This window comes from Dermacentor andersoni, chromosome 3 (genome assembly GCF_023375885.2).
Source record: "Dermacentor andersoni chromosome 3, qqDerAnde1_hic_scaffold, whole genome shotgun sequence".
NCBI classification, from domain to species: Eukaryota; Metazoa; Arthropoda; class Arachnida; order Ixodida; family Ixodidae; genus Dermacentor; species Dermacentor andersoni.
In genome coordinates this window covers 72,343,882-72,361,104 of record NC_092816.1, presented here as the reverse complement: position 1 = coordinate 72,361,104, position 17,223 = coordinate 72,343,882, and the positions used below count along the sequence as shown (strand labels likewise).

At 50.9% G+C, this 17,223-nt stretch overlaps 1 protein-coding gene across 5 annotated transcripts in view; it reads right to left on the bottom strand.

The window, feature by feature from the left end:
• a (arc) overlaps window positions 1-17,223 on the bottom strand; it is a 122,139-nt gene that overhangs the window by 17,824 nt on the left and 87,092 nt on the right. For 4 of the 5 annotated variants that reach the window (XM_050193101.2, XM_072287198.1, XM_072287197.1 and 1 more), the window contains exon 3: window positions 1,394-1,617. In XM_050193101.2, the coding sequence (XP_050049058.1) occupies window positions 1,394-1,617 (224 nt within the window). The remainder of the gene's footprint in view (window positions 1-1,393; window positions 1,618-17,223) is intronic. The other variant, XM_072287200.1, reaches the window with a different exon arrangement.

Below are 17,223 nucleotides of genomic sequence, written 5' to 3'. Positions count from 1 at the left end.
GAGTCCGTAAAGGTGCTGCTCGAACACCATTCTCATCCCTGGTCAGTCCTCAAGGAAGTGAAGGTACCTTTTTTGCTTCTTGAGATAGATTGGCCTCTGTGAACGCCTTTGACTGTGTGGTGCCGTAGGGAAGCGTGCGCTAACTCACCGCGTCCTTCCTCAACCGATCTATCTATCTATCTATATCTATCTATATCGATCTATATCTATCTATATCTATATCTATATCTATATCTATATCTATATCTATATCTATCTATCTATCTATCTATCTATCTATCTATCTATCTATCTATCTATCTATCTATCTATCTATCTCGTCTTACGCGTGGGCCAGTTTCTACTGCACCGCCTGCAAGCTGGCTTCGCCCTTGCTCCCGACATGCTAAGACATATCGCAGCTGTGTACCCCGTCATCAAAGACCGAACGCTGATCTACGGCGCGACAGCAGTCAGCCTCTCGCTCAGCCGCTGTACCGGCTGCCGTGAAGCCATCAGACCTAAAGCCTGCCACTTCATCCAGGGCTGACACACTAACGCATAAGCCAGACGATGTCATTTCAAATCCGGACACTATATATACGATCACCATGCTACGACCACTGGATCCGCCCGGCTCGTCACTCGGCTCTCCGCAAGGCTGTGCTGGTGACCCGTTTCAGTGGCCATACCACTGAAACCAGACTAATCCATCGCATTGAACCAAGTTTTCCATCCCTTCCCTTAAGCCAATTAGGCCGAAGCGCCATCCCTAACAAAGCGTTAACTCTCTCTCTTTAATTCCATTTTCCCTTCATCCAGCGCAGGGCAGCCAACTAGACGCGTTTCTCTTTAACATATCCCACCTTCTCCCCATGTTTCCTCCTCCTCCAACTTTTACTTTCCTGCTCCACGGCAGTTAGTGGGCGCAGTCTTTCCGCGACGCATCAACCACCAGCACTTTTTCCTCATCAAGACGTGCCGTCATGGGCATGGCGCGCCAGATAAAACGCCAGCTGTGCCACGAACTGCTATGGAGCTTGCTAGGGCGCTGGTTTTCGATGCGGGCCGGCAGTTAGTCACGTGATACCTTTTATCTTTTTTTGGTGGGCTTTCCTTGACAACCGTAAAAATAAACAGGCAAAACTCATCCGATCCGGCTGAAAACATGCCAGCCGGATCGGATGGCATGATTCAGGGCAGTAATAAAAAATTAGCTAATTCAGTATTAAATTGAATAGCATCAACCAAAAATACTGGCGGCTACTCTACTGGACCGTGAATACGCACTTGGTTATCTGCGCGTAGAATGGCCCATCTCTTATAAAACGCGATGCACGATAGCTGGGACACCCCGAGAACCTGTATATATATACATGTGTATACAGGCAAATCGCAGGCGCACTGCCCTTACCCGTCTGTCCTGGAGGCACTCGACGCTCCGCGATGCTTCGCGCGACGACAGGAGGTCCATCACCGGCAGCCGAAGCGGCTGGGCGAACGTGGCCAGCCGCTGCGGCCACTCGACCAGGCAGGGACGCTCCCCGGCCGCGGACAGCGACATCGGCGTCGGGGGCAGCGAGTACTTGTGCGGGCCCACGCACGTCTTGCGGCCCACGCGGCTGAAGGCGAACCCTGCTGCCGAGAGGAAACGAGGATGCCATTGCAGCGCTCATGCGGAGGAGAACGCCCCGGCCGAGATTAGGGCGCCACGGCTATGTGTGTGTGTGTGTATACGGAGACGCTCGAACGCCGAGGGTGAACTGCGGCCGCTTAAGTTTATGGCCCTGTCACGCGGCTGCTCAGAGAGCAGTTTTGTCGGATGCACTGACGACGGGCTCTTTTTTTCCTTTGCGGGCGCAATTTCCCGCGGAAGGTGTAACGTATAGGATGCCGATTCGGGCCCTCGCGTGCTTCAGGCGGTCCGGCCCAATACCTGTTGGCAAAACGAGGCAGACCAGCTGCCGTTTGGAGATTTGTGTAACGACCATCTTTGTGTCAGTCAAGGCATGCCGCCGCTATCTTGGGCTCTGATGCCAACATTTTCTGCGTACTTTGCCCCCGGTGACGGCCAGTTAACGTGCGTGCGAAACGCCGAATTGAGTACGTATTTTCTTTTTCTGCTTTTTTTTTTTTTTTTTTTTTTTTTTGCTTAGAACTTGCCACTGAATAGCAATACATAAGTTGGCCATTGCAGTTAAGAAACGCTCGTATTACTTCAATGACGACAGAACAGGCACAGCGCAAGAAGGTCGTTTCCTCAAATGAACAAAGGAGACATTTCATTTAGTTCTTTTAAGGATACCAATTCAGTTCTGTGAGAGTTTCGAATGACACGCTTGCACGACACAAAACTGAAGTGAATATACGACAGAGGTTACGGGAGCATAAGTATATCTCGTATACGCTCAACTGTCATCGTGGTCTACTTAAGCTGAACCACGATTGCTTGCGCGAACGCAATGAATGGAGCCATACTAATGTGAAGTCGCAATCACTCAAGCGATATCTGTACATGAGAAATAGAAACTGCGACGGAATAAAAGGCATGTAAAGAACTTCCTCGTTATATATTCGCTATTGTTCTCTTTTTTTCTCACAAATTTTCTCATACCCGTTCCTGCGCAACAAAATTCCACTTGGTACCAAAGTTGTTACATGCAGCTTTCATCGATGACACTCGGCGTAGTGTAGGCTTCCATCTCTCGTTTTCTAGCCAAATGTGCCGGCATCGAGCATTTAGGCATGTCTCAATTAGCCATGATCCAAATGTCACTGATCCATATTTGTTTATCTCAGAATGATAACGTTAATGGTGGCACTAAGATCGCGAAACTTGCACGGTTTCCACCAGATGTTGCGATATGTAGGTCACCGACAGTGTCGCAAACGCGTAGATTGCGTATATAGGTCCGCGGAAAGTCGCACCTTCCAAGTGTCCGCGCGGGCTCAGAAACGAATTAAGGTCACGGTCGGGTATTCTGTCAAAGCACCCACAAAAGTGCGCCTGTCGAGCAGGCAAAAGCCGATAAAATGGCAAGAATAAAACACACACATACGGAGAGTGACTTCCAGTTAATCTGTGGCATATAGATTGCAGACCGGCCGTGGCGAAGTGCTCACAAAGGGAAGCCCCCCACCACGCCGATACGTGACGTACCGGAATTGCTTGCGTCACGACGCCGTCCTGTATGCCGCACCGTGGCTTTACGTCTAATCTGGGCTGGCTTCCGCCCTCAAAGAATGGCGAGAGGATGCCTGGGCGGTGCCCCCTCTGTAACGGTCGTAGACGCCGCTTCGCTTCTCCTTTCGTTCCCGGTCTTATGGCATGCTTCGCGAGACGAGCCAATTGTGAATATCACGTTTATTCGAGGATAACCCAGATTACCCGGCCCTGGCTTTTTTTTTTTTTTCTGTCAGGTATTTTCCGTAATTATGGTGCGACCCCTAAGGAAATCGTGAGGATGGAATAACGGTCTCGCGTTCCTCTTCATGGTGTCGAAATAACCGGTGATCACGCTTCGGTGGACGCATATGAGCGTCGACCTTCGGAAGCGGCTTTAAGTTCACCGATCACACAGATGGAACACATCATCTGGAGAGCCGAAAGAGTCGGCCAAGTATGTGGCAACGACACGGAGAAGGCTGAAAGCGGCAGTTTAGCCACCGTCACTGGGGCACCACTGGAACATTTGCATAACTGCAGTGACGACGTCCGACGTTCAGCACAACGTTCGAAGTTTGTTTATTTGCCCTTTGATTGCGTGGCAAGGAACGAGGAAAGAAAGTTGCATGAGAAGTTTGACGAGCCGGTCGGCCAATCAAAGGCAGCAGACGGCAAAGCCAGCCAGCACGTCTATCCGATGCCTGCACTGCAACCAGAGAGCCTACCGGACCACCAGTGCTTGGCTCGAGAAAGAGCCAGTAGGCCATCCAGGGGCTTCTGCTCTGCTTCTCCCGACTTCTCGGTTACGCTTGATGCTACCAGCTGAATTATTAAATACACCCCTTTACAATATATATAGACGGAAAGAAGAATTTCTAGCGTTCGAATTTTCGATTCGCTTTGATAAAAGCGAACAACGCTTTCTTTTTTCGGCAAATTACCTTCAAGAGACGACTAGCACTTTCGCTCCACATCAACAGAGAAAACTCTGTAGTCCCAGCTCTCGAGGCAGTTCGCACTATAGAAGGCTTGACCCTAGCCCATCTGGTCTTGGCGAGTCCGCACGCTTCAGAGTGCACCTCTATTCATATATATAAAGAAACAAAGTCAATATCCTTACATATTCACTCAAGGGCGACATATACATCTCATGGAATAACAGCGTCATACAACACGCTTCAGGAGCAAGTGGAAGATATCCTTACGCGCATCGGAAATGACAAAAAAAAAAGATGGAACGATTGGAAGCATTGTAACACTTCAGGAAGAGCCGCAAAATCAAAGTCAACGCTGAAAGCGCGATTAACAGAGCAAGTCTTCCGTGAATGAGAGGGACGAACTGACGTTCCAACGCTTCTACAGTGCCACGATACCGTAAATACCCGATGAGCTAGGATCATTCACACACATGCACGTTCATTGGCTAGATGCTATAGCATCAAAGCAACTGCTTAGGATCGCGCGGCTTCTCGACACTTCCCCGCACGCGGAAGGCACGGGCCCCGGCGGGGACCATTAAAAGCCAGATTGGCTTTTATTAGACTTTCTTTCATCCCGTCCGCCCTTTCGTGCCCGCGTATGGTCTTCGTGAACACCGGTGCTCTCCTCTCAGATATTTGTTTTCTTGGTGATCGTCCATTCTCTAACGTCTATTGTCTCCTCCGTCGTCTGAGCGCGGTCTCTTTCCGCTCGCGGCACGGCTCGGCGCGATATATACCGCAGGCAGCGATTCTTCCGAGAAAGAAAGAAGACGAGATGAGTCAGTGGGCGGCGTCTGCAGCTTGGCTCCTAAAATGGGCCCGTCTAGAAGAGTGCGCACGAGAAGGGGGCTTCCGTTGGCCAGAGAGATTCGCTCGAGGCTGTTGTGCGTCGGCGGTCTAAAAAAGGGGTGCGGAAGAGACAGCTCACAACCGCCGCGCAGACCTCCCGGGAGGCCGTGTGCGGACGAGGCTTGAGACAAAGGAACCGATGATGAGACAACGAAGCAGGCCCCCACGCGCACGGCCCTTCCGAGTCACTTTCTCTCGTTAAAAAAATGCTGCAGGTTGGAAGATGTCCGTAGAAAACAAGAAGAAAAAAACGGTAGTTCGGTGAGGTGGTGCAACCAATTTCGAAGCTGCTAGGTGAGCGGTGGTGGTGCAGTGCCCCATGATCTACAACTGAGTTCTTAATTTCCAGTTCCTAAATGTCGCTTCCAACTACGGGTATGCTTTGGGTATACCTTTCTGCGGGAAGATTCATTTAGGTAGTGAGACAATAAAACTCGTCGTCGCCTATCACCTGCTAAAAGGTGGCAGAAACGAATAAACTGGCAAAAAAAAAAAAAGGTAATAATGCTTATTGGGTAACTGGTTTATTTCGTCGTTCTTAAAGTGTATGCCTAGGACTTATTCTTTGGTTGGGCACAGCAAATTGGCGTCTTACATTTTTTCCCCCCAAACCGCCCAACGTTTCGAATAAAGCCTTCGCTCACTCCCGCAGGTGGTGTTGGTCTGCACAGCCCCATGCCATCCTCTAATCACCATGGTCCGCTTATTGAAATACGAGGCCTATAGCTAATTTTCGCAACTCCTATGACTGACAATGCATTCCATTTTCGTTTTATTCTTCGACAACTACATCTTAGAGGGATCTCCCAGCAGCAAATTCCGACGTCGCCGTAGGCCGTTGTCGCAGCAGCTCTTCCGTAACGCTCATCATATCATCATGCAGCGTGATAACGTAGCTACAGTCTAAGATAAGCGGTACCACTAGTCTTTCTAAGGTACACGATGGGCCTTGAGTGTACCCTGATCAAGGTGTATGCGTCAGCGGTCGGGTTCAGCGCACGGACACTCACAGCAACGGCATGGACGAATAGCGCCGAATCCTTGCAATACTACCCTTATAAATTCGTCTCGGGAGCACGTACAGCGATTCCAACAGGCAGGAATCGCTAGGAAAGCATTTCGATTGCTCTGGTAATCGGGATCGCCGTGAGGGGGGGGGGGGGCAGCCCTGGGGGAGGGGGGGGGTCACATTGTCTTTTTCACGCAGTGACCGGAAGCTCATATCCCTTACACCGACTCCCGGTCGTCGCCTCCGGTCAGCTTACGCCTTCTCACATTTCTAGACCACCTAGCTTTTTTTTATTTTTCGTTTTCCAGGAGGCCGTTGCGAGCCACCCACGTGGAAGATTGACAGCTCGCGACCTGCCTGCTCCGCGGGTATACTGTGTATACCCGGAGCACCAGCTATCTTCTCATGTGATTACATCGTTGCGTTCGCAAACGCGAAAAGAAATAAAGGACGGCGACGGAACCCAAGAAAAATACGGAATTTCCTAGACGCCTCTCATTCGCCAAGCCAAGATAATACCCGGCGGCGAAAGTGGGCCGCATTGCGTCCATAATGACTCCCTGAGTCCAGAGCGCCAAGCGTGGACGCGCTCAATTTGTGCATTACTGCCGCGTTACGCGTATATGCCATCCGGCTGAATATCCCCTGCATGCCGGCGGTGCCTTTGTTGAAAAGAAACGGGCACACACACACACGCGCGCTCCTTTTGTGAAAGTGCTGCACAGCTTTCAGGAACGGCGCAACCGGCCAGGGAGTGAAAAAAAAAAAGAATGAAGCAGCGGCAGGTCGAATAGGCCACGTTCATTCCGCGTTACATTCTTGATGGGTAGAAATGAGTCTAGATTTACGAAAGTGTCATAACCTCGCCGGATATTCGCGCTTGCAGGCCCCGAAAGAAATCGTAAAAGAGCTGAACGAGGAAAAGTGATTACGAAGGTACGTGCCCAATGCAAGAATATTGTCGCGGCTACTCAAAACTATTACGATGCCAGTTGATACTCAAAGAGCAATGAAGACGACAACGACGCGTATGTCTGCACCCTGTACGCTCGAGCTGACGTGAAATCTTTCCATTTGTGCTTACTGGCTTTCGGAGTGCCAACAAGCTACTGCAACATAGTATTCGTAAGGTTATGAACTGATCGTGCGCATAATATGTATGAAAAAAGTGTGGATAGTCTATATATATGAACTATGCTGTGTTGTAGGTGCTAAAATCATTTGGGCGGCTGCATCTGCCCAAAGGAAAGGGGCACGCTCACGCATGTTGCACATGGTATACTTTGCACTGGTATGCTGATGTACTAGGCGCATCCGGACATTTCGCCGACACCTTGTGCATCCTACTATCCTTTCCTTCTCTTCCCTGTAGAGAAATCTGCAAACGTCGTTCACCATGGAGCAGAGCGAAGATATGCTGCGATACTGATAGCGGCGCTGGAGCGAAATCAGTTGCAAACGAGACGGTGCTTATGTGATGAACACTTAGCGTAGATATGCGAAAACATGCTACACACCCGTAAGCTCATAAGCAAAGAAAGGAAATTCTAGCTTCCGAACATACAGAATGTTTTTCCCGATAAGAGCGTTCTGGTGCTGCCTGGAACGACACGCATCTGCGCTCTTCGTATTGTTTATTCAAGCAGTCCACACGGCGCATCCGTCTTCGCCGGCGGAATCCGACCGCGTCCCTCTGTGAGGAAGCCGTGTTTTGATGCCTGCGTGCAACTTCCGACGACCCACGACCCCGTTACATCACACCCTATAGGGGGGGGGGGGGCGAAAACTCTGGCACATCCGCCCCCTCCCTTTCCTCCTCGGTCCCACACAAACGACGACACCCCGAACGGCGAAAGCGCGAAAATGACGCAGGAGCGGCAGGGTTGCTCGAGGTGTCACGTGTCGAACAACCGCCACACGTGTCCTCGCTTCCGCCCAAACACAACATAATGCCGAGTGTCGATGGGAATTCTTTCCTCCGGCTTCTGGGTGGGGGGAGGGGGAGGAGCACCGGTTGCCCCCGCGGCCCGGAAGATGCAATGGGAAACGACAGCTCGTCGGCAGCGCCACAGCAGCGTGTGCGGTCCCCTCTCCTCCGGGAAGCCTCGAAGCAAATAAGGAAACCGTTGCAAACGCGCCACGCGATCCGAAAGCGACGATGCTCCCGCGGCGGCCCAGCCGTCTCGCACGCAGCTGGGAAACAGGGGCGGCGTTCACATGGCGGCGAGCGCGCAGGAAGCGCGGGAGGAGGTGCGACGGTTTGGTCGGCCGGCCGCCCGGCCTGGTCACGTGGGGAGACACAGGGCAATGGGAAAGAGGACGGGTTACGTGGTATGGTCCCGCGGGAATGCGTTGGACGAGAAGGTGCGTTGTGTTAGTGGAGGTCAAGCACGCGATCCGCTTGTCATATCAAACCAAGAATGCCGTGTCAAAAGAAAAAAAAAAGATGTTATGGAGCTCGTCGTGGTGGCTTTTCGTGCTTTATTTGGATTTGGACTTGAATTGGACTTGAACATATTACACTCGGTCGAAATTTTCTCTGCACAAACAGCAGATTGGTTCTCTTGTATTTGCAGACACACAAGTCGCATCTATTCAACGAATATCAGTGGCGTGACAACGTTCACGCGCACTTGATGTTCCCCCGGACGAAAGCGACGAAGGGCTTTTCCGCCCACAAAAGCGCGAGCGTTTCGGTGGGAGCGGAACTTATAAGCCGAAACGTGTCCACACACCACGAGCCGCTGCGAGGGTCTCACGAGCGGCAATATCAGCCCCGACCCTGTGGGGCTATTCCAGGGCGCGACGAAGTTGCGGTAGCACGAACCAAGCCGGCTTCGGCGCAAGGCACGCAATTTCCTCCCTTCTCGCGGACGAGCGTGCGATCCCACGAGCTCGTTTTAGCAGGAACAGTGCTAACACTGCGCACGCCCACTGAACGGAACGGGGTTCCCACTCCTCGATCGACTCCGTCTGGAAACTTCGAAGAATCACACGAGCACTTCCAGGGCCCCCTCCGGCGCCGATCACGCAATCTGGCGAGTCCTTCGTCACCGATCGTTGGCCGTCTGCTGCTTTCGTTCCTTCTTTGGAACGCCGCAGTAGAACCGACTCGACGACTTCATCGCGTGGACGGACGAACCATCGCAGGTATCCGCTCGGCTCGATGACTTCGCCGAGCCTGCCGCGACCAAGTGGCGACGCGTACGAGACAGGTAATCCAAGATCGCTGCTAACGTTACACCACCGGTGCAAAGCAACGCGGGTACATGAAAGTCACTTCGACCTAGCAACACATACCTTAGTTTTTTATGCGACCACGCTGCGTTGCTTGCAGGTCACCGGAAATAAGACTGCGTACAGTTTTACTACATAAATGTCTATGATACTTCGAATTAGAAGCGTACAAAAAATACTGCACAGCTTTACTATGCGATACAATACCAGAAGTTACTGATTAACCACTGCTACAGAATTTACGTTGTAACTTTAGCAAATTACCGTCCACCTTTGCTAGAAATTGTAACGTGTAAAGGTGACAACGTTACCCCCATTTTATAAGGGCACAAAAAATAATGAGCACCTTTATGAAGGCGTAATCTCGACTGAGCTCGAACAAATTGTACCAGAGCAGCCAGTTTGTTGGGAGGAGGTATAAAATAGTCGTATACACCAATTAGATTTGCCCTCGCTGAACAACTACTCCGTCTTACTTCAAGTAAAAATTCGATTGACCACTAGGACGGACAAGTAGTCAGATGTGAACTGAAGGCTCAAGAAAGAACTTTCTCGAGGTGTAATTTTTCTAGAAAGGAATCCCACCAAAGCTTTTAACTACCACACAATGGGCTATATACGTCGAAGTTTTTTCGAGGTAGCTTCTGCACCCAGGTCCGGCTTGCTCTCGAAGCGCCAATATTCCACGCGGCCCCTCCACTGCTACGCCGAGTTGTCGTCGACTGCTGAACACATCACACACAAGACCACTTCGCTATCTGCGGCTCTTGTCTGTAGGCTGATAGCGCTGAACGTCACGTCTCCCCGATGACAATGGCCACAGACGCGAACGAAAGACCCGTGGCGATCCGCAACGCAGAAGGTCAGACTTGATTTCATTGCCGGCCTCCGCAGCGGCATGAGTGCACCACATTGGTGCGGCTGACGACTGCGCGTGCACAAAGGCGGACTGAATTATCGCAGTACTTCTAGACGGAAAACACAATGTATTATAAACTCGGCTAACGACACCCTCTTACTTCCTGGGAAAAGTTACGCTGTAGGCTCTGATGCATATGGTAATTAGCTGACAAACATTACCGATGCGTAAAACGCTAAGAACAAAGATGTCGCTCTAGAATGTCATTCTCCAGGACGAACGCTATCGAACGAGAGAAACAAGTTAGGGGACGCTACCGGTCGTGTTTATAAAAGGATGCAAAATAGTACAGAGCAACATGGTTTTTTTATTTATTTTTTTTTTTACGGATAACTAGGTCGGATACGCCATTTCCAAAGCTCGCTATATTAACGTGATGGACTGAAAAGCACTAACGCAACTTAGGCCACGAAGAGCACAAGCACAGTCCTCTAATTTTCCCGGCTGGCCAGCTATTAGCGTAACCAAAGTGAACCGCTTTAATATGGGAAGGGCCTGTGGCGAGTTGAACGACCAGGAGAACAATAGGGGAAGCGGGAGGGGCAGAGAGAGAGAGAGACCTATAAATCAGGTACAACTTAGGAAGGCAGGAGAGGCTTCGCCCAGATGACCGAAGCACGGCTGCCGATTGCCTCCACGACTAAAGAAATAGTCCCGCTGACGCGACTCGGCCCACTTCGAAGCGCGGGGTGCCATGTTCTTAAAGCCCCTCAATTTTACATGTTCTCCGTCGGCGGCGCCACCGGCCGTCCGGCTTCATGACGTCAGTCTAGAGTACGCGCCCATTGGTGGAGGCTCGTGTGCATCCGCCTTTGAGGGGCAAATGCCGCTGCCTTCTAAAGTTGTACCCGACTATAGACCGTTATTTCCACGGAGGAAGGAAACTAAGGAGAGGCCCTGACGTCACTCTTTGTGAAGCAAAAGTGAAGCCGGAATTTGGCGTTGCTCATGGCGATGCTCCGCCTTTTGGGCCACCCTCCTCTCTTGTTTACATCTTTCGCGAAACCACGCCGCGCTGCGCGTGGTGTCGCGCGCTCGCGCAACATCTGGCAGAGCACGGTGCAGGTAACACAGCGCAACACGACGCGGTGACTAACGCAAACCCGCCCACTCAGCGCCTTTGCCACGGCCCGAAACCTACCAGAGCAACACGTGTGAGCGCTCAAAACCATAACAACGCCGCCATTGTGGCCCAAAAGGCGTGGCCATACAACAAAAAAAATAAAAAAGCAGCAAAAAAATTAAAACCTACTACGTCATTTCCGCCACACTTTTCTCCTAGCGCGCGGAGGGGGTAGGGCCTCTCCTTAGTTTCCTTCCTCCGTGGTTATTTCGTAGGCGCCGCCATATTGTGAACGCAGTGGCGCCGCCTATGAGCAGCGCCATACTGGCTTGGGCGAAAGCGGTCTTTTGCATGCATGGCAGGTATACGCTCGGCGGTAGGTTGTGGCGTTTGTTTTCGCGGTCGTGCGCTCTGTTTAGTATGACGTGCGTCTTCTAGGTGGTAAACGGTTCTGTGAGACGCGCTGAAGTGGTTTTAGGCGTCATGGCCGGAATTTGTGCTGGCGTTGAGGTGGACGGAACACGCAGCGCGATGTGTGTGCGCATACTTGAGCCTACAATCAGCCTCGGAGATCAATTGTGTATTTCTGAATGTTGCAATCACTAATGTGACCTTATTGCAGTATTATCCTCTATTTCTAAGCTGCGGTTTATGAGCCATGAAACATACGCGACGATCGTAACAGCGTGGGTACCGTACTGCTACGATAGGAGCTGTGCCGTTATACTTTGACAAGCGTTCAAACTGTTCGCTGCAGGTTACATTGCTTGACTACTTGGTTGGATAGATGAGGTTTCCACTGATGAATAAAATAGTTTTGGCTAGTAATAGCAGCATATCTTAGAGCCTGAATTAAGCTCGTCCAGCAAAGCGACCGTTTACGAACTGCGCGAGCATCCTAAGCAGTAGTAGGTGCTGGATTACAGATATCTTTGTTCTATATAGCGCATGGTCCAAGCATACGCCATCAGCGGTTATATATTTATAAACGTGCGGCGTTAGCCCGTTTTCTCTTCTTTTTGGAGAAAGAGGATAACCGATTTTTTTTTTTCGGTCAATTGCGTTCGTTCAGTTCTCTACGACGCGCTCACACGTATTACGGAAATTTTGCGCTCAAGAATAGCTATCGCATTCATTTTATGCGAATCCTCTCATATTATGGCTGTATACAGGCCAAAAAGGCAATGCCGAAGCACACAGCTTATATATGTATCGTGCTAGCTCACCAACCGCAGTGATCGCTGTGTTGAGCGATCACTGCGCTCAGTCGATTGAGCGGAAAGTGTTGAGCGATGGGCCTCATGCAGCAAGGCTAGCGTAGACATATGGTAATTTCAAGCATACTAGACTTGAAATGAGTGAGAACGATGCCAGTGTATCACAAATATTTGATAGCGCCTGCCGCTCAGATGTTTCATGGTTGCCTTAGGTTGGCCGTGCACGAGCATGCGCTCTTGTTTTGTTTTACTCCCTACGCCAATCGATCAGACAGTGAGCTGATTTACCATTTAATGCTGGTAATACAGAGACGTCGGTCTTCTTTGTTGAATTAAAATCGATATGAGCAAAATAGTAAACAACACATACACGCACCGCGACTGATTATGCGCGTCACATTTTTGCGCCCCCAAGACATATTCCTGTTTCCAGTATAATTACTGATGCACCGAAAGGCTTCCCTGACGACCTTATATGAATGAACATGGCGTAAATTTCACAAAGTAAGATCTAAAACATCTCGAAATCGTTCCGCAGCACGCGACAGCGCCGCGCCGGATCGCCCAAGCCAGAGAGGAGGAAAGGCTCTCCGCGCGCCCTATCCTCCTCGCCCGATGAAACTGTCTACAGAAGCCAACAAGCGCTGCCACAGGAGTGTAGTGTATACGATCGATGCGCCATCATACACAGTTATTCAAATAGAAATATTGGCGTGAACTCATGAACATACCTTGCTTGCTTCTAGTTCAATGCGCGAACGTACACGCGCGAAACGCAAGATAATTTTGCATTCACCGGGTCGTTGAGCGGGATACGCACTCAAAGACAAAGCGGAAGCGAAGGCGAAAACATGCAGACGGCACAGGCGCCCACATATTGGTATGTCCTGTGCCTGTCTCCTCTACTGTGTCTTCCTCTGTAGCGAAATTGCTTCGTTTCTCCTCTGCTGTGCCAGTCGGCTGCAATCGGCTACGCCGCGGTCGCGCAGCTGTGTCAGCCTCGCCAAACAGGGCAAGCGATTCGCGACGACGAGGCCCTGGCTCGGACGCCCTTGACATAGCCCCAACCAAATCTCTCACGAGTTCCCGAGGGGCGACGGTGCGCCGATAAGATGCTCGAAATTCCGCAGACCGTCGCCGCCGCCGCCAGCAGCAGCAGTGACTGACCCCACCGATGAAACCGGAGATATATACAGACGACTAGTACGTCCTTCTGTTGCTCTGCCAGGAGTCTTGGGAGTAGTCTGACATCCGCCGGAGAACAAAGGAAACAAGTGTGAGAGAGAGAGAAAGCAAAGAAAAAACGACGGTGGCGGACACCGTCCATTGTTCCTACGAAAGCAGCGTCAAATTCTGCAAGTACTCTACACAAGAGGGTGACGACTCCACCGAAGCACACGGCAAACACGCGGGTCGATTTTCTATAACGCATGGAAAACTGCCGCAAATGGCGAGAAGAATAGGTACGAGCGGCTCGCCTCTTTGCCCGCTTCTTCCTTACGCCTTTCACGAAAGCAAATTGAATACAGTGAAAACGCCTATGAACTGCACTGCAGGAGCTCGCGTGGCTTCTTAACGGTTCCAGGAACGCCGACCATTATGCTCGAGCGTCAGGCAGCAGGAGAGTGGCACGAGACCACAGCGCCCCGGACAACAAAGCTAACAGGGTCATTAGCTCGCGGTAAGCCGAGATGACACGACGGCGACGTCAACAAATCGTAGAAGGGGCAAACAGAAAGGGCAAGTTTGCGGCACACAAAAAGCAGTCAATCTTGCGCTGGCATCCATGGTATAGGGCATCCTGGTCGCTTTGTCATCGGCACGCTGTTGCCGTCCACAAATTGGCGTCGCGGGCAGCCTGAATGCCACCTAGGTGGTAGCCTGCGGTTCGCACCTCTTCTTAGAGCAGGAAGTGGTCCCGACAAAACGCTTGTTAGGGCGCTCCGGGGTGCCTTCCAAGAAGAACAGATTTCAGGAAGTCTTGTTCGCAAGCAGCCGCTCAAGAGGCCAAAGGCGATAACAGGGTGGTCGGAAGTCCACAAAAGAAGCCCTAAGACTGAGCAAGCACAGCCCGTTCCACCTATCTGCGCGGAATGATTCCGATCCTCCGATTCTCTCTTGCACAGAGGTATTGACACAAGGAAGCCAAAGCGGGAACAAGCTTCCAACTGAGTGAGCGTGCTTGTTGCATGCAAGGGACTGCACGCTCTTACCGACCCACATGCGCCAGCGAGCTGATCCACGAAAACAAAGCGCACGGCGACAAAAGAGGTGAAATCTGTGCCACGAAAGGAAGGAGGCGAGAACCGACAGAAAAAGAAATATTAGAACGAACATTGACAAAAACACAATAAAGAATCGCGATCATGCACATTTCGCTCCGGCAACGGTTTTCGATGTCCGAGCAGAGGGGCACGCCAGATGCAAACAGGCTGGCGATACGCGCATGTACGCTAAAGGTCCTACAAAACAGCTCGCGCTTATCTCGCTCGTGTACCAAACACGCCTGGGGCTAATCGTTTTATTTAAGGAAAGTTAAGCGCGTCCAGCGCGCGGGCTACCCCCTTTTTCAGTTATGTACACCACGTTGTGTGCTCCTTCTTCGAGATCTGGGCCCGCGCGCAAGGCACGCGTCGGCGCTTTCTTTCATTCTTCTAAGTGGCTCCACACGACCGAAAAATCAGCGACGTGGTGCGGTAAGAAGCCATTTCTGGGCATCGCAGCCTCCGCAGCAAAACCCGACAGAGCTCCTCTCTCCCATCCTTTTTTTACTTCCTTTTCTCGTAGGAGACTACGTAGAAGCGCGCATCGGGGCCGAGGAAAGCGTGACTCAACGGATCATCGCATTCCGTAAAGGAAGAAAATAATGGAGAAGGAAAGCGGCTCGAGTCAGACACGATTCGCGCATCATTCATCGCACTCGGGCTGAGGGAAAAAAAAACTAGAAAAAAACAACACCAGAAACCAGCCGGATCGTGTTCTTTTCTCCGAGCGCCCGCGTTTCCATTTCGTGCATCGCCCGACTCTGATGTACCGTTGTTGTCACTCGGTGTGCCCCCCCCCTCTCTCTCTCCCTCTCTCTCTCTCTCTCTCTCTCTCTTTGTGGCCTCAATAACAAAACGCCAGAATTCTGCACCCGCCAACCGAAACACAGAGAAAACGCGTGTACACGCTCCTCCGCTTTACCGCTATTTTCACAGCGACCGATTCTATAGCTTCAAGGATACTTTCTGTTACGTACCGTGGTATGATGCAGCGCTTACATAAACGTTGTGTTTGATTCTGCTAACATCATTAACTATAAGGCGCAAATGAAACAAGTTAGCACAGTAAAAGAGAGCGCATTGCGGAGGCGCTTTTGTGGCGCGTGTGTGCTTCATATTGTACTCGGGCCTGTTTTCCTCGCGCTGTTAAACTACTCGAACAAAACCCGCTACGCGTGAGGCCGGAGCGTAGTGTGAATGCGCGCGTCTTCTTCGGCGGATTCCGAGATGATAAAGCTTGGTCAAGCGAGCAGTGCTTCGGTAACTAAGGAAATTGCTGTTATAACATTTAACTTCCTTCTCAATAATAATAAAAGTTCGGAGGACGCTTAAGCTTCGCTTTTAAGAGTGGAACACGATAGCATTCAAAGATCCCCGACTGCTTCTCACGCTTCCCGACAACGGCTGCTTATGTAAGCGTAATGTTTACCGGGAAACGCTGGCGGCGAACTTTATGCACGAAGGCGCGCTTTCTGGTAGAAACGCGGTCTCTCGCGTGGGCCGCGGATGCGTGGAGGCGAACGCCATCTGGATGATGTTGCAAGGAACGGGGCGCGCTGCTCTATGAATGGTAGAAACGCTGGAAAAGGGGTTTACGCTTGAGCTTCCGCGTAACAGATTAATGTGTTCTCGTATATTCAAATTACAATCCGACGGTATCATGTCTGTAGGTTTTGTGCAAGTCGCACTTTTAAAATTTTTCAGACGCATTTTACTGTGAGAAATTCAGTTAGTTCAGTAGCGTCTCTGCGCTACACTGGGGTATGCATGGTTCGGAAAGAATATTCGCCCATAAGACGGTCAACGCTGGACGCGAGGCGCCGCCACCGGACTTGCTGCGACGCGGGGCCCTTAACGCTGTCGCGTTAAAGAAAGTCAGCGTCTATTAAGTGCCTGACGCAACAAGCACCCTACAAAGGCACAGCCGAGCTGCCCTGACAACGAGGATGCAATAGCAAGGATTCAGGTCAACACAACGGCGCAGCCAAAGAGCGTGTTTCGGTGGAAGAATACAACTGCCTCTTCCGTCCTCACCCACTTTCCCGAAAGAATTTATCTCGCTGTGTAGAGAACATTTTAACAAAGCTTTGAGAACACCTTTCTAAGAAAGAGAAACCGGTGAGAGGCAGGATAGATAGATAGATTAGATAGATAGATAGATAGATGCGTATGCAACGTCACACCACTCACCCCCGGTAGGGTGGCGGAAGATTTGAATTGCGATAAAGGTATTCGGACCCTTCAGATGCTATTTTCTCGCTAACCAAGTCTTTTCTTGGCACGAAACGAGCGTCGCGAGGTTTCTGGAATGGTTTTTAAACAGTACGCGTCGACTCAGTATTTGCCTTTAGTCTCCCTTTAAAGTCTTCTTTTCACGAGACACGGAAAGCGGTCAGCCATCGATGAGCGTTTCCCGTACGCTCAGGAAACCCGCTTTCTGCAGATTCTCTTTTTCCTGCGCACAGATGGTTTTTACCTTTCAGCACAACGACCTCGTTTCCAAGAACGGCGTCGACTGACCGCAATTAGGCAGCGCAAAG